At 38.3% G+C, this 13695-nt stretch overlaps 1 protein-coding gene across 1 annotated transcript in view; it reads left to right on the top strand.

Moving 5' to 3' along the window:
- Positions 1 to 13695, top strand: part of brinp3a.2 (bone morphogenetic protein/retinoic acid inducible neural-specific 3a, tandem duplicate 2) — a 66125-nt gene that overhangs the window by 33990 nt on the left and 18440 nt on the right. Inside the window, exons 3-4 of the mRNA XM_042483317.1 lie at positions 7446 to 7636; positions 9600 to 9790. Of these exons, the coding sequence (XP_042339251.1) occupies positions 7446 to 7636; positions 9600 to 9790 (382 nt within the window). The remainder of the gene's footprint in view (positions 1 to 7445; positions 7637 to 9599; positions 9791 to 13695) is intronic.

Genomic DNA, 13695 nt, shown 5'->3' with positions numbered 1-13695 from the left:
AAGATTAATCGCTACACTAGATGTATCTGAGCAAGAGATTAGTCAAAGGCTTTGTCTGAATACTACAGTGTCAGCAAAAAGGTCAGCGGGCACCACATATCCATTTAACATCATTATGTTTACTTCCCACACTCTGCCTACACTTTCTGCTTAATATTGTGTGAATCAGTGTCTTGGTTCGTGATTATATAACAGAAATTGAAATCGACGTGCGACTCTTTGCTGCCACAGCTTGTTGTAACTTTTGTGTATGCAGCCGTTTGAATTCTCTGGGATTTTACTATGTGTATCATTCAAACATCTGGGTGTTTGAGCTTTCCTCATTACTCCTTGTTTAATGTGATATATACCCTTTCAAAAGGCCACACTCCCTCCATCCATCATCAGCAGCCAAGGTTGTTCAACCCCATTCTGATTACAGCAGTCAAGTTTTTATTTCGGAGAGAGAAAGGTGCTACATTTGACTGATCGAACAATGCGCTTCTCATAAATTCACTGAATGTTTATTTTCTTGCCGCACAGTGTAATCTGACAAAAATAATGCCTCAGTCACGACAATTAATCACTTCTACGTGGCTCCTCCGTGGTTTTGATGTCCACGTTAAAAAAAAGGGGGGGTTCTTTGGGTTTCTCTTTTTGAAAAGCAGAAGGACACAGCCCTTCAAAAAACTTTTCAAACAGAGTGCTCTCTTAAAAGCCAGACAGCTCTTTGAGAAACATTTTTTCCAGTTCCTTTCTTCTCATATAAGCGTGATTATGTGACTAAATTGGGGGCAGTGGCAGGTGGATAGCAAAAAAATTGGCACTGCACTCCTGTAGCCTCCCTGAGAAATTTCAAAGTAATCACAACGGATCTGTTATAATTACAGCTGTGATATCCGTCCGTGACTTCATAACTGTCTCTTTATACAGTCATTGCTATGCAGATTTGTGATGGAGGGAAAAGTGCTTGCAAAAATAAATACAGCCTCGCCCATGGCCTAATATCAGACATACTTTTTTTAAACATCAAAGATCATTACGGTCTTCAAACAGCGCCTTCAGTTTGTAAGAACATATTTTAATTAGTCCTAGTTACAGAAACAGGTTGTTTCTCTGTAGGTGGGATTTCTTATATGTTCAGCTAATTTCCCTCCAACATGATTTTACATTAATACCACTAATACCCACAGAATAATAAACTGCCTTTATCTATGCTTGAGCTATTTTTACTTTCTCCAACCATTTGTGAAACAGTGGATAAGCCCATCTGCTCCTCTTATTAAATTTTTGAGATATATGAGGGATCACTTCCTTTGCTATCAGCAGATTTTAGTCAGAACATATTACTTTCAAGACATATAGAAAAGTCAACTGTTTGTGAGACTCAAATAACCTAAAAACCTTTATAGGAAAATATCCCTTGGGTTTGTATGTCCTTTATGCCTCCAAAATGAAATGTCAAAGTGTTACATTTTTTAACACAGCAAAAACAAACAACTCTATAAACTATGTAAAAACAAAACTGCATGGTGCCCTTTCATAGTGAGCATTTTTACTGGCTTTAAACAAGCTAATGAACCAAAAAGTAGACGATAAAGGACACACATGGCATACTGCATTTGAGCAAAAGTTGTATAGAACCTGAATTTTTGACATTGGTATTAATATAGAGACTCCTTTACTGGCAGTTCCTCTCCATTTCTTTGAGGTCATGGCCTTTCTCCTTTGTGTCAGTTGGTTACACTGAATTCTGAAAGGCATCAAGACTTCATATTACGTGCTTTAACTTTTTATTAAATGTCTGTAACTGTTAAAGAAAAGTACAGCACCAAGAAAGATATTTGTGAATCAACCTAACCTTTAGATGCTTATAAATTGTATCTACATGTAAAGTCTTTTGAGTTCTGTCCTATTCTGTCATATTAATTATTCAAAGAAACTTTCAGCACATCCTCAGCATGCATTGTGTAAAATCCATTTCCATCTCAAAACATCTGAACTTGGTTGAGTATTTATTTTTGAGGATAAACATTTGTGCCAGATAGGCAGCAATAAAACTTTAGTTTAGAACAAAACACATTGGACAATTCTAGATTTCACATTTTAATTATTGTATATCAAGTGGGTGTTAGAATTGACATGCATGTTTCCCTGGAAACATCAGCAAACAACCTAATAAAAGATACTAAACATAATCTTGGACATGGCTTGTGGCAAAACAATCTTACAAAAAAAACTTTAGAAATGTAACAACTATTTGTCAAATCTAACTGGTAGGTGGAGATACATGGCATCATCATATTTTAGGGCCTTTAAGCCCTGATTTGGAGGCACAGATTTGGAATTCTTGAGCTGAATGTTCACTTCTGAGACCATATTTTCTGTAAAGCAAGCTGTTTTGACCTTGCGTTTTTTTTGATCTTGTGCAGCCTTAGTCATAAGCAGTTTGGCCGTTGGTTCTTTTATCCAATTTGTTATGACAGCAGGTTAGCAGCGGTCAGAGTACAACTTGTAGCCTTGCCTGCTCGGGGCAAGTGGAAGCACTTTCATCGAAATTAGTTCATCGAATTTTTCTTTGGGAGGTACTGAGCTAAATGACCTGGCATTGCAGCTTAGCGGGTACATGTAAAGGCAACTACTGGCAGCTGTGTGTGTGAGTGTTTGGAAGCTTGCTTCCATAGACACAAGGTTAGGGTTATCTGTTAGCAAGAGATATTTGAAGGAGCAAAGGGCATAGCCTTTACATTGTAATTGTGTCTCCTAAAATGTTTTGTTTAACAGTTTCTCTGGTTTCCATTAAGCTCACCATCCACCTCTTGTATTTACAGCATGTTTTGTTGCCATGGCCATAGGTACTATTGCATTTTTAGGAATACAAGTGACATGGCTTTTGGGATGAGAATGACTGTGTTTCAGTCGCTTCACATTGCATTATCTATTGGATATATTTCCATGGAATTTGGTACAGACATGGCCTCAAGAGGGTGAATCCTACCAATTTTGACAATCCTTGGATTTTTACTGTAGTGCTGCCATTAGGTCAAAGTTATGACTCATCCTAAAACATTTATCAATTATGTGATCCTATTTGTTTCCCCTCCAGACCCACCGTGAATGTGGAATAGATTGCAGTGAAAGATTAATTACAATTAATTATTTTCTTGTAAGTTATTATTGTAACTTTTGTCATCTCTCATCTTTCAACCATCTTGGTCAAAATTTCAGTTTGTAAAAAGTTTGCTTAATGATCAAATACCTGCAAAACCAGCAACCTTCCCATCAACCTCCACCTTGTAGTGGTGCAGTTCTAATTGGCAAATATTAACATAACAGAAGGGCAACACCATTTTTTATATCTGTATCTCTTTAACCAACAATATTATCTGTATCCATATTTGTATTTGGTATGTGAAGAGTATGATTAGAAAGTGAGTGGGTCTTAAACGAGAAGTGGATGGGACATAGCCAGAAGTTGTGATTTTAAGCCTGAAAATGCATTGGGTTGATCAGGAGTTGTAATCTTATTATCCTATTATTATCTTATAATATTATTAATTGGAAAACTATTTGCAGAACAGCCTCAAAATTGTGATTGAGATATTAAAGACAGCTACCACAATGAGAATGTTCCTTCATCAGAAGTTGACACATTACCCAAGGATGTTACTCAAACCTATAAAAAGTATACTGGAAACTCAGTTCATCCCAGTACTTTGCTCAGCCCTACATAATGAAAAAAGGATAGTTTTATGTACATCACATAGATGAAAGGCTATCAAAAAAAACAAAACAACTTTCATGCGGGAAAAAAGGTAATGCCTACACACTTACTCCATGCCAAATAAGTTTGAAGACAACGTTTTGATCCTGCCTGGATCTTCGTCAGGTCAATTGTTTCAGGCAGGATCAAAACGTCTTCAATAAACTTGTGTGGCATGAAGTTAGTGTGCAGGCGTTACCTTTTTTCAACCCTACATAATAATATATCTAAACTAAGCTTAAAAAGTACTCATTTTTAGTACAGTTTCCATACCAGAAGCTCGATTACTTCAGGTCCTATCCCCTGACCAATGGGCTGTCCCTGACCCTATCTATTAGAGGTAAATGCCTAACTCTGACTATACTATTACTCATGTCCAAAACAGATCAGGTTTCTGGTAACACCCATTGTGAACGTACCTGTTAAACATTAGCATTTTAGCATTGTCATTGTGAGCATGTTGCCATGCTAGCATTAGCACTTCTCCCAACGCCTAAATGTAGCCTCACAGATCTGCTGTATATTGTGTAAAATCTCAGCTCTTTAACATTTTATGTCAGAACTCACCACTCAGCCTTCAAGAATAAGTTACTGATTTAGTTTTATCTTTCCTTTTCCCCCTTTGGTGATTAACTTCACACTCATGAGGCCTCTTCAAAGCTTCCCAGTCTTTAGTGTCTCGGATCAAAACTAAAATGATAAAATGAGTTCTTTATGCTTTCAACGTTACTGGTGCAGATGTGCTTTATGTTCCAATTCCAGCTGCCATAGATGCAACATCACATTGACCAGAGAGGAATAAACAGTGGTTTACCATATAAATGTATGAGATCAATCTTGTTCTGAAACAAAACAATAAATAAGAAAGGGAATATCTCTTTTATTTCATCAAACTCAGATGCATTTTATTGAGATTCAAAAGCAGTAATTCAGCTTTCTTATCTCAGATGACTTGTTTGACTTTGCAGAGCTATTCGGATGAAGGATGCCATGCACACCTCTCTTCTCCAGACACAGTATCCTCAGCCTAAAATTTGTACTGTTCTACCAAATGTCAGACAAACACAACACATGTAAAGTCTAATTTTAATTCATAGCGCGCTCTCTCTGTTAAGCTGAGTGTGGAACTGCAAGTCAAGCAGTGCACAAAAGGATCTGTGAAGGACACTTCACATGGAAATCTCCCACTAAACACCTTGAACTTTTTGCTCGTAGAATAACTTTGTATATGAGTGAAAGCGCTGCCAAGTGCAGTATCAGTTCAAAGAGCTTTCCCCCTGTGGGGAATGTTCTACAAAAAAGTACTAGAAAGAAAACGTGCATGGTGCCAGGTTGGTCTTTATTGATTGAACATCCATATCCTTTGGTTCCTTGAGTTTTGCTCCAGTTCAGCTTAACGTGCTGCCTTTGACATATCTATTTTTTCCTTCCCGTAATGTATGTGTTAGGTTTGCACATGGAAGTAGAAAATCACATAAGCTTAAAAGCTGTAAGAGGGAGGTAGGCCAGAGGAAAATCCTGGCTGTACATTATACAAAGCTTTATTAATATTCTGCTCCCATCCTGTTGCCTGGACTCATGTTATCATCTTAAAGCTGTCAAACATGTAATGTAATCACATATGAACATGTCCAGATATATTATAATCAATGAAGCATGATGGATTCATAAACACAGCATATAAGCTGCACTTATAGTTGAGGTCAGACGTATTAATTGTCAGAGTGAAAGACAAGTACATGAAAAGGCAACAAAGGCTGACAGAGTCTTTTGTTCATGATGCTTTCATTTTTTGTGGCATTCTTGCTCCCACTTTGTTTCTCTCTCATTACAGAATGCATTCTCTATTTGAGCAATGGGGCTATTTCTTGTACCACCTTGTAACTTTATTCATTTCGATGTATATCTCTGTTATGATGGGCTATTAAGGAAAACATCTGTCAGCTGTGTAGAAGAAGCACATTTCTGTCCCAGGTGACAATCATGGTTTCAAATGATACCCTTTTTTTCTCACCAGCTTTCTCTCTTTTTCCCATTCTCTCGTTCTTTCTCCATCAATTCACTTTCACTTTGGTTCAGGCTGTGTTGGCATGGTCGAGGGATTCCTTACATTGCAAAAAGCGCAGACTGACATAATGAATTAAATTCGCTTCTCTCTCGCTCTTTCTCTGTCTCTCTTCTAGTCATTTATTCTGCATACGTACTTGGCTTTATGCAAATGATGTACCTATATGATATCACCATATATGAAGGAGAAAAGGTGAATTTGCCCCTTTCAGGCTCACCTGCTCTTCTCTAGTACGAGGACAACATGATCTCACAGAAAAATGACAATGGCCACTTACACCCAATTACGTTATGGTGGCACGTAAGGTCTAAAAATTATATGCTGAAATGGACACAGTTTTAAACACAAGGTTAATGATGTGAAACAATCACAGTTTTATAGGTTTAGGCACCAAAACTAGTTGACTATGTTCACAAGGTCCTAACTTCCTCAGTTCAGTAATCTGTTAACACACATCAACCCTCCTATTGTGTTCATGCCATTTTCGTGTCACCTTTGAAACCTATATTAGTTTTGGTCAATACATGAGACATATTAGACAAAGAACTCTAAAAAGATAAAATTGAATATCAAAATTGACAAGAGTGGGTTTGAAGGTTTCAAACCCCCATTCAGCCCCCCTGCCCCCTGTTTTGCATTAGGAATAGTCATTAGTTTCAAGTATCTTACCTCAACCTGACTTTTGATCTTTTGATAGAGCAGGGGAATAATACGACCCTAGAAACATAGAACCATGGGAACACACGGAAGAATCCATGAGGTTTGGGTGGAAAATACTTGGGAAGGTTTAGAATAAGATTGTGGTTTTGCTTAAAATAGCTATGATTGTTATGTACAGGTTATATGTATATCACACATGACATTTAATTATGTCACATATTAACATCATGTTACGTGATAGTGTCTTCATTAAAGTATAAAAGTATGCAGAGTTAAAGTAAGTCAATGTTGACCTTTGGTTTCACATGGGACACAAACAGCAATCTCATGGGTGAGAGTCCTGTGTTTGTTTGACATCTGGACCACCCCAACCACTTCTCTTTGGGGCTTTCTTGCCTTTTATGCTTTCAATTTGGTTGTAACATTAACCACTGCCTACAGTGTTTGTTCACCATGAAAAATAATCCTTATTGATTTTCCAATGGCATTGTTTCAGTGGTGTCAGTATGTAATTTTAACATATGCTGCCATCAGGTAATGCAGTGTTAAGCAGTTGTGGCCATGACATGTAGTTCTGAGACCAGGCAGTGCCATGGCTGCTGTAATTATTAGTCACATTATGCATTCATCTTGTGATTACTTTTGGAATAATTAATTAATCATTTAGTTCATTCAAAGTCCAAATTCTAGGAAGATCTTATTTAAAATTTCAAGAGCCCAAGGTAATGTTTTTAAATTGCTAGTTTAGTTCAACTAACAGTCCAAACACAAAGATATTTATTTTGCAATTATGTAGACATGGAGAAAACAGCAAAATTTGATGAAGCTAGAATCAATATGACAAATGTGTGGCACAAACATTACTTCAAGTGATTGTTAAAATGTTTAATTACTTTTCTGTTATTTTTTACATTCATGTTATCACACCCTCAACCAAATTCCATTTTATACTTAAAGTTGTTTTTTTTCCCTCAGGGAGTTTGGGAGATGGAAGGTGAACAACTTGGCAGTGGAAAGGAGAGATTTCTTAGAGTCTTCATTACCTCTGACTCCTGAGTTCATCAGGAACATTCGACTCCTCGGCCGCAGGCCCACAACCCAGATGATCACTGACAATCTGATCAGGAAGTATGGGACTCACTTCTTGTTGTCAGCTACACTGGGAGGTAAAGGAAAAAAAAATGATTTTAAGTTGATTATGTTATGGCAATTTCTTTATAGTGGCATATGTTAACCACCAGTATTTTTTTTATTCATTTCAAGCCCTGCATTCTAGCTCAGCATTTGTGTAATTTCCAATAACAAAAGAGGCACATCAAAAAAAAATCAAAAAAAAAAATCACAGTAATCCTTGGAACAATGGGTCCTTGATTTCAGACAGACACAGATAAAAGCAGTGTCCTCATTTTTAGTGAGCAACTATCAATTTTGCATTTTTTTTAAATGGTTATTGTTACTGGCAAATTTTATCATCTGATTATGTAGTTAGCTAAACAATTAAGTTTAATTGTGGAAATCTATGTCTTTTGTTGATTTTGTGATGTTTCAACTGCTTGATTGAAAATGAGAACCTTGAAAAAAATGTCTACATAGATGATAAGCATGCTAGCTCAATACAGCAAGTATGGAAAATATCGCCCAGGTAAAGTCAACATTCCTACCACCAGATATGTTTAGAGGACACAGAAATTAAGAGAACATGCTGCTACTTTGTTCCAGTTTGAGGGAAAAAAGGTTCCTTTAGGAGTTTCTTCTCTCACAGATGATCTAGGCTTTAGTAAAGTATACAATTTGTGTTGATAAAAGCTTTTAGAGTTTGCGTTCTCGGGCGTTTCATATGGAAAGCAGATGGACATGGCACAATAACTCAGCCACAGTAAGTAACTGAATAACACATCACAGCAAAAATAATATGCCACTGGCAACACAGATATCACCCTGCAGAAATGTATGAATACATGTAACCCACTATTCCCGGTCACAGTCACCCTATTTTTGTTTTTCGGCAGTGTGATGAATGGACAAGCATTAATGGTCCTCTGAGTGAAGAAAAAAAGAAGGGAAAAAAAAAAAAAACTCATTTAAGATGCCAGAGAGGTCCAGGCGAGTCTTGCAAAGCTGATTTGCTTTTACAGAGCAACACTTGTCAATTATTTCAGACCTGGCTCCAGGATTCTGAAAGGTCGCTGTTGTGAGTGGCTGCATATAATGCAAACCTACCAGCTGCCTGAGCTGATGCAGCCCCTCACTCTGGCTCCCTGCCAGCACTTAGTGGTATGAAGAGAGGGGAATGAGGAGTTTGCCTTGGATTGTTGCCAGAGATATGCCTCCGTGGTTCTGAATGGATTGCCTCTGTGTTCAGAAACATATGGACTTAATGAAATTAATAAATAGATTGTGATATGAAGAGGGTGCCCTTCAGCAGCTAAGGAAGAAAGGCAGTGGGCAGAGAAATGGCCCTGAAGCATTAACACTGCATTATGATGAGGAATATGATGTGCAGTGTCTTGGGGACTCTCAAGCAAAGAGTGTGCTGCACCGTAGCCCCTCGACTTATGAAGGGCTGATTGCTATGATCCGTGGTGACTGATACAGGGTGACATGCCTCATCCTAATTGTGGTCAAGTGTCTTTGCGCTTCAGAGGCTCCTGTGTGGTTGCTTCTGTGCTCTTAACCACCTGGATTTTAGTACACGTGTCTCTCCCAGAGCAGGTGGCAGGTTTTAAAATTGTTTCAAATTGTAGATTAATTGGAATAAATTCAAAACAAAAGGGGTATCATGAGCCGCCATGAAAGGAGTGCCAGATGCAGACACTCAGAGCTCATTAAGAGAAAATACAAGTGAAAAGGTCTGACACAGTTGGCATGCTATTTGATCGACAAGTGATTTGCTGGAAGTACGGAGCATAAACACCTCAGGAGCGAGTGCTCAGCGCCAAAGATAGAGACAAACACCAGGAATCACTTAAACACTTAAGATATTAAGTCTTTGATTTTATGTCAGTGAAGTGCACCACAGCCTTCGAGAAGCCCTGAATAGATGGCATGCAAGTTTAATTCTTTTTTCAAAGAAGGAGCATCTAATAATGTAACATTTTCTAACCCTAACCCTGTCTTATTTCTGTGCAGGAGAAGAGGCCTTGACGATATTTGTGGACAAGAGGAAACTGAGTAAGAAAGCAGAGGTGAGCGATTACTCAGGTAACTCCTCCACTGTGACTCTGGAAGCTCTGCACCAGTTGGCCGCCTCTTACTTCATCGACAGGGAGAGCACTCTGCGCAAGCTGCACCACATCCAGATTGCCTCCACTGCCATCAAGGTAATGCCTCCGTATCTCTGGTGTTGAGTTCTTGGGGTACACTCACAGACAAATACATTGATCGTAAAAGATTCAATCTTCTTTAATCTTCCATCAGCGTTGAAATCAAGTCAGTATCATTATATTTGACATTAAGCTGCGCTGGTAAACAGCTAGAAGGCTGGAAATCTTGGCGGATTATCGTTTCTCCCACTTCTTTGGCAGTCTTTCTTGCCTTTGTTCCATCTTTTCTCATATTCGTACTGAACAAATTGTTTTGCATGCAAATTTTGCAAACTGTCTTATGTAGCTAAAGCAAAACTGGGATTTTTTTTTTCTGAAAATAAAGACATTTGGCTAACTCACTTTCAAAATGGCAATCAAAATGCTCACAGACTTTAATTGAACAAAGCAGCTAAATAAGGCAAGCAAAGTAGTAAAAGCAAAGTAAAGCAGGGTATAGCTTATCAAATTGCACTGGAGTTTTGACCAATATTTAAAAAAAAGCGCTCCACAAACAGACTGAAAGCAAGTCTATTCTTCAGCAGCAGAGAGCAAGTCTTCTATTCCAAAGAGTCAAGAACAACAAACATAAGACCTTGCGCTCCTGTCTCTTTTTTAAGATTTGTTATAGAAGCGACAGACTGGCTTTGATTGTAAACATGAGCATGCACAAAATCACGGTACATGATTTCTGGGTTAAAGGATTTAAGATTTACCTCTTACTGCCAACTGGAGCTGCTAACATGGGAAGCTGCCCGGAGAAGCTTCTTATGAAAGTCTTCTTTTAAGGAAAGCAAAGCAGCATTACAATAGCTGGAAGTGATATGATGTGATGTTCTGTCACAAACAAACTAATCAGAAACATTTAAATATATGATGACTTTGGTATCGACAAATTTGTAAAAAGCAGAATATGAAGAACAACTATGGTGTTACGCACCAAACTGAATGTTTCAGTGCAGTCCACTGGGAATTATATGGACATAATGACAATATTGACAGATTCAGGAGATATTTTTTTTTATAACTCTGCACTCTTTATAGCTGTGGCTGGAGGCTTTATGTTTACGGGTTCTCCAGACGTACATCCCATTTTTGTGAACGCTATAGCTCAAGAACACTTTGAGGGAATTTCTTCAAATTAGGTGAAAATGTCTCATTTGGACTCACCGATAAACTGATTAGATTTTGGTGGTCATAGGTCAAAGGTCAAGGTCATTGTGAACTCGTCTGTGTCATTCTTGTGAACTCCAACTTTTTAGAATGCCTTAAGGGAATTTCTTTAAATTTGGCACAAAAGTGGACTTGATTAGATGTTGGTGGTCAAGGGTCGAGTTTTTTTTTGTTGTTGTTGTTTGTTTGTTTTATTTATTATTATTATTATTATATTATTATTGGCACAAATGTCAACATGAACTCAAGGATGAACTGATTAGATTTTGGTGGCCATAGGTCAAAGGTCAAGGTCACCTTGACCTTGCATCCATCTCAATCTCACAAATATCTAACAGGATAAAATGATGAAGTGATGCCATTTTATTTACAAAAAGTCAACGGTCAATTTTGCTGTGACATCCTTATGTTCTGCAAAAACACTTTTCATGTCATTTCTCAACATCATAACTCAGGAGCAGAAGGGGAGACGTTTGGTCAGATACTGAATTGATGACTCTAATCCTGGGTGTCCACCTTGAAACTGTGCTGATTGTATAAATCTTCTGAGCTGCAGGGGGGATGTGCTTGAAGCATAGACATTTTCACAGATGTAGACATAAACTGTAAGTGCAACTTGTCGGGTTCGTGGAGGCATACAACTGCAAAGGCTGTAATTCTAGTTTACCTCTGATAATCAGTTTGCAGTGCAATACTTGTTAGGAAATAATAAAGATATTAAACATAAAAATTTCGAAATATACTAATCACAAACAAGACAGAATGCCAAAAAATAAAGACATATCTTAGTAAAAGTGGATCTTGAAATACATAGATAGGTTTAAAAATATATAAACTTTGTGCATACCTTTAAATCCCTATGTATTGTGCACCCACAGACCATGAGAAAAAAGTCACAGATTCTAATTTTTTGTTGCAATTTCAAAGTTAAAATGTTCCCGTTGCTTTCAGGTGTCATTTTGCAAAGCAGAAACCTGCGTCTCTAGAAATCATACATGTTAATGATTTCCTTGCTATGATACGACAATAATGATGTTGAAAAGAAATTGGAAGGAGATGTTTTTTATCAGCTTGCTTGTGATGAGATATGATCTCCAGCCACCGTGAGCACATCGGGTCTGGAGGAATCTTTGTAAGGAGTGCATATGGTGAGGGGAAGATAAATGAATCTTGTGAAACACAGCTCGTGACAGGTTTCTGCCTCCGGTTGGCACCTTCAGGCAGCATGGGGTTAATAGGGCTACGAAGCACTGGATGACCCTTCTTTCTGCCTTTTTTCATTCCTTGGAACACAGCGGTAGTGGGCTTGTGAAGTGTGGCTTTCTCTGCTGTAGCGGAACATGAATCAGACTCCCTGTACTTATATCAAAGCTCTGTCCTCTCACTACATTGTGTGCAGGGAGGGCTGGGTATTTCTTTTGCAGCTAAGGTGGGCGCATCAGAGGTGCAGAGGCAGATGCTTTTGTCTGTTTCATTTCTTGGGAATTAGGGTTTTCTTTCTATAGCTACAGAGAGAGTATGCTTTCATGCTCCAAATGTAGTCATCTGGCGTAACTGACAGGTAGGAAGTGGGAAGAGGAGAGATTCACCTCCATCAAAGGTAGGAAGTAAGTCAAAGAAGTGATGCATTCCTCCACACTCGTGCATCATTTCCACAAGGCGTTGACCCCACGCAGTAGCGGAACAGATACAACTGAGCACTCCTCTGCACAAATTTGAAATCAAACAAGTTGAGGAATGAATAAAAGAGGGCTGGTGAGGCGAAGACCCCCCTGCTGTCTCCATGCAAAGGGGGAAATTGAAGCTCATTTTAGAGAAAAAGCCTGTTACTGTTGTGGTGTGCTGGGTATTGGCTGTGGAAATTTGGACTCTCTTAAAGAAGTCACGGAGCAGAGCAGAGGCTGTGATCAGTTCGGCTTGTTTTTTACAATGAGTAATGATTCCAGTTGTTTTCAAGCTTCTGGGATCATTTTTGTTACGATTTGAGAATTTCATGGGCTGAATCGATGCTGATATCCCCACCTGACTCTGGCCATATTTGCCAGTCAGCTTGCACACGGCGACGAACGAGGCAACAGGCTTGAACGAAGAAACAGCAGGAATCTCTGGTTTTATATTTTCAGCTAGCACGCTGCCCCTGGCTTTTATTGTTCTCATTATGGTAGAGAAATACAGTTTTGTGTTCACCTGTCAAGATCGATCGATTGCTGTCTGGAATCTTACAGAGTAGATGGACAGCTCAGATGATCATCTGTGATCACAATCAAACCAAACTATATTTTTAAAGCATAGTTCTGGCAAAGGACACCAGATTGGGAAATAAAACAAATTGTATATAACTGTCACAGCAATACCCTTCAGACAGAAAAACACTCACTAAACCAAGCTTCCTCATACTAAACTGGAACAACATTCAATATTTAAAGAGACAGTTCATCAAAAAAAACCCCAACTTTTTTTATTTCTTTTTCTCTTTTACCCTTAGTGCTATTTATCAATAAAGAGTGATTTGTTGTTGGAGATATAAGCCTTAGAGATGATTGCAAAACTCAGTAGCAACGTCTCTATCCAGTAATCACGGTTACTCAAAATAATCCACAGATCTTGTTGTGAGCAGTTTCATGTAAGAACTATTTTCTTCCCACCAAATCACACCTACCGACCATATCATTGCTCAGAAAGAAGTATGCACCCAAACACCCATTTTTACCAAAGAAACTCTAATAAATGCACTGAAGTACCTGGGCACC

This window comes from Plectropomus leopardus, chromosome 3 (genome assembly GCF_008729295.1).
Source record: "Plectropomus leopardus isolate mb chromosome 3, YSFRI_Pleo_2.0, whole genome shotgun sequence".
Classification (NCBI taxonomy): Eukaryota; Metazoa; Chordata; class Actinopteri; order Perciformes; family Serranidae; genus Plectropomus; species Plectropomus leopardus.
The sequence above is the reverse complement of the archived record's forward strand: the minus strand, read 5'-3'. Positions and strand labels throughout refer to the sequence as shown.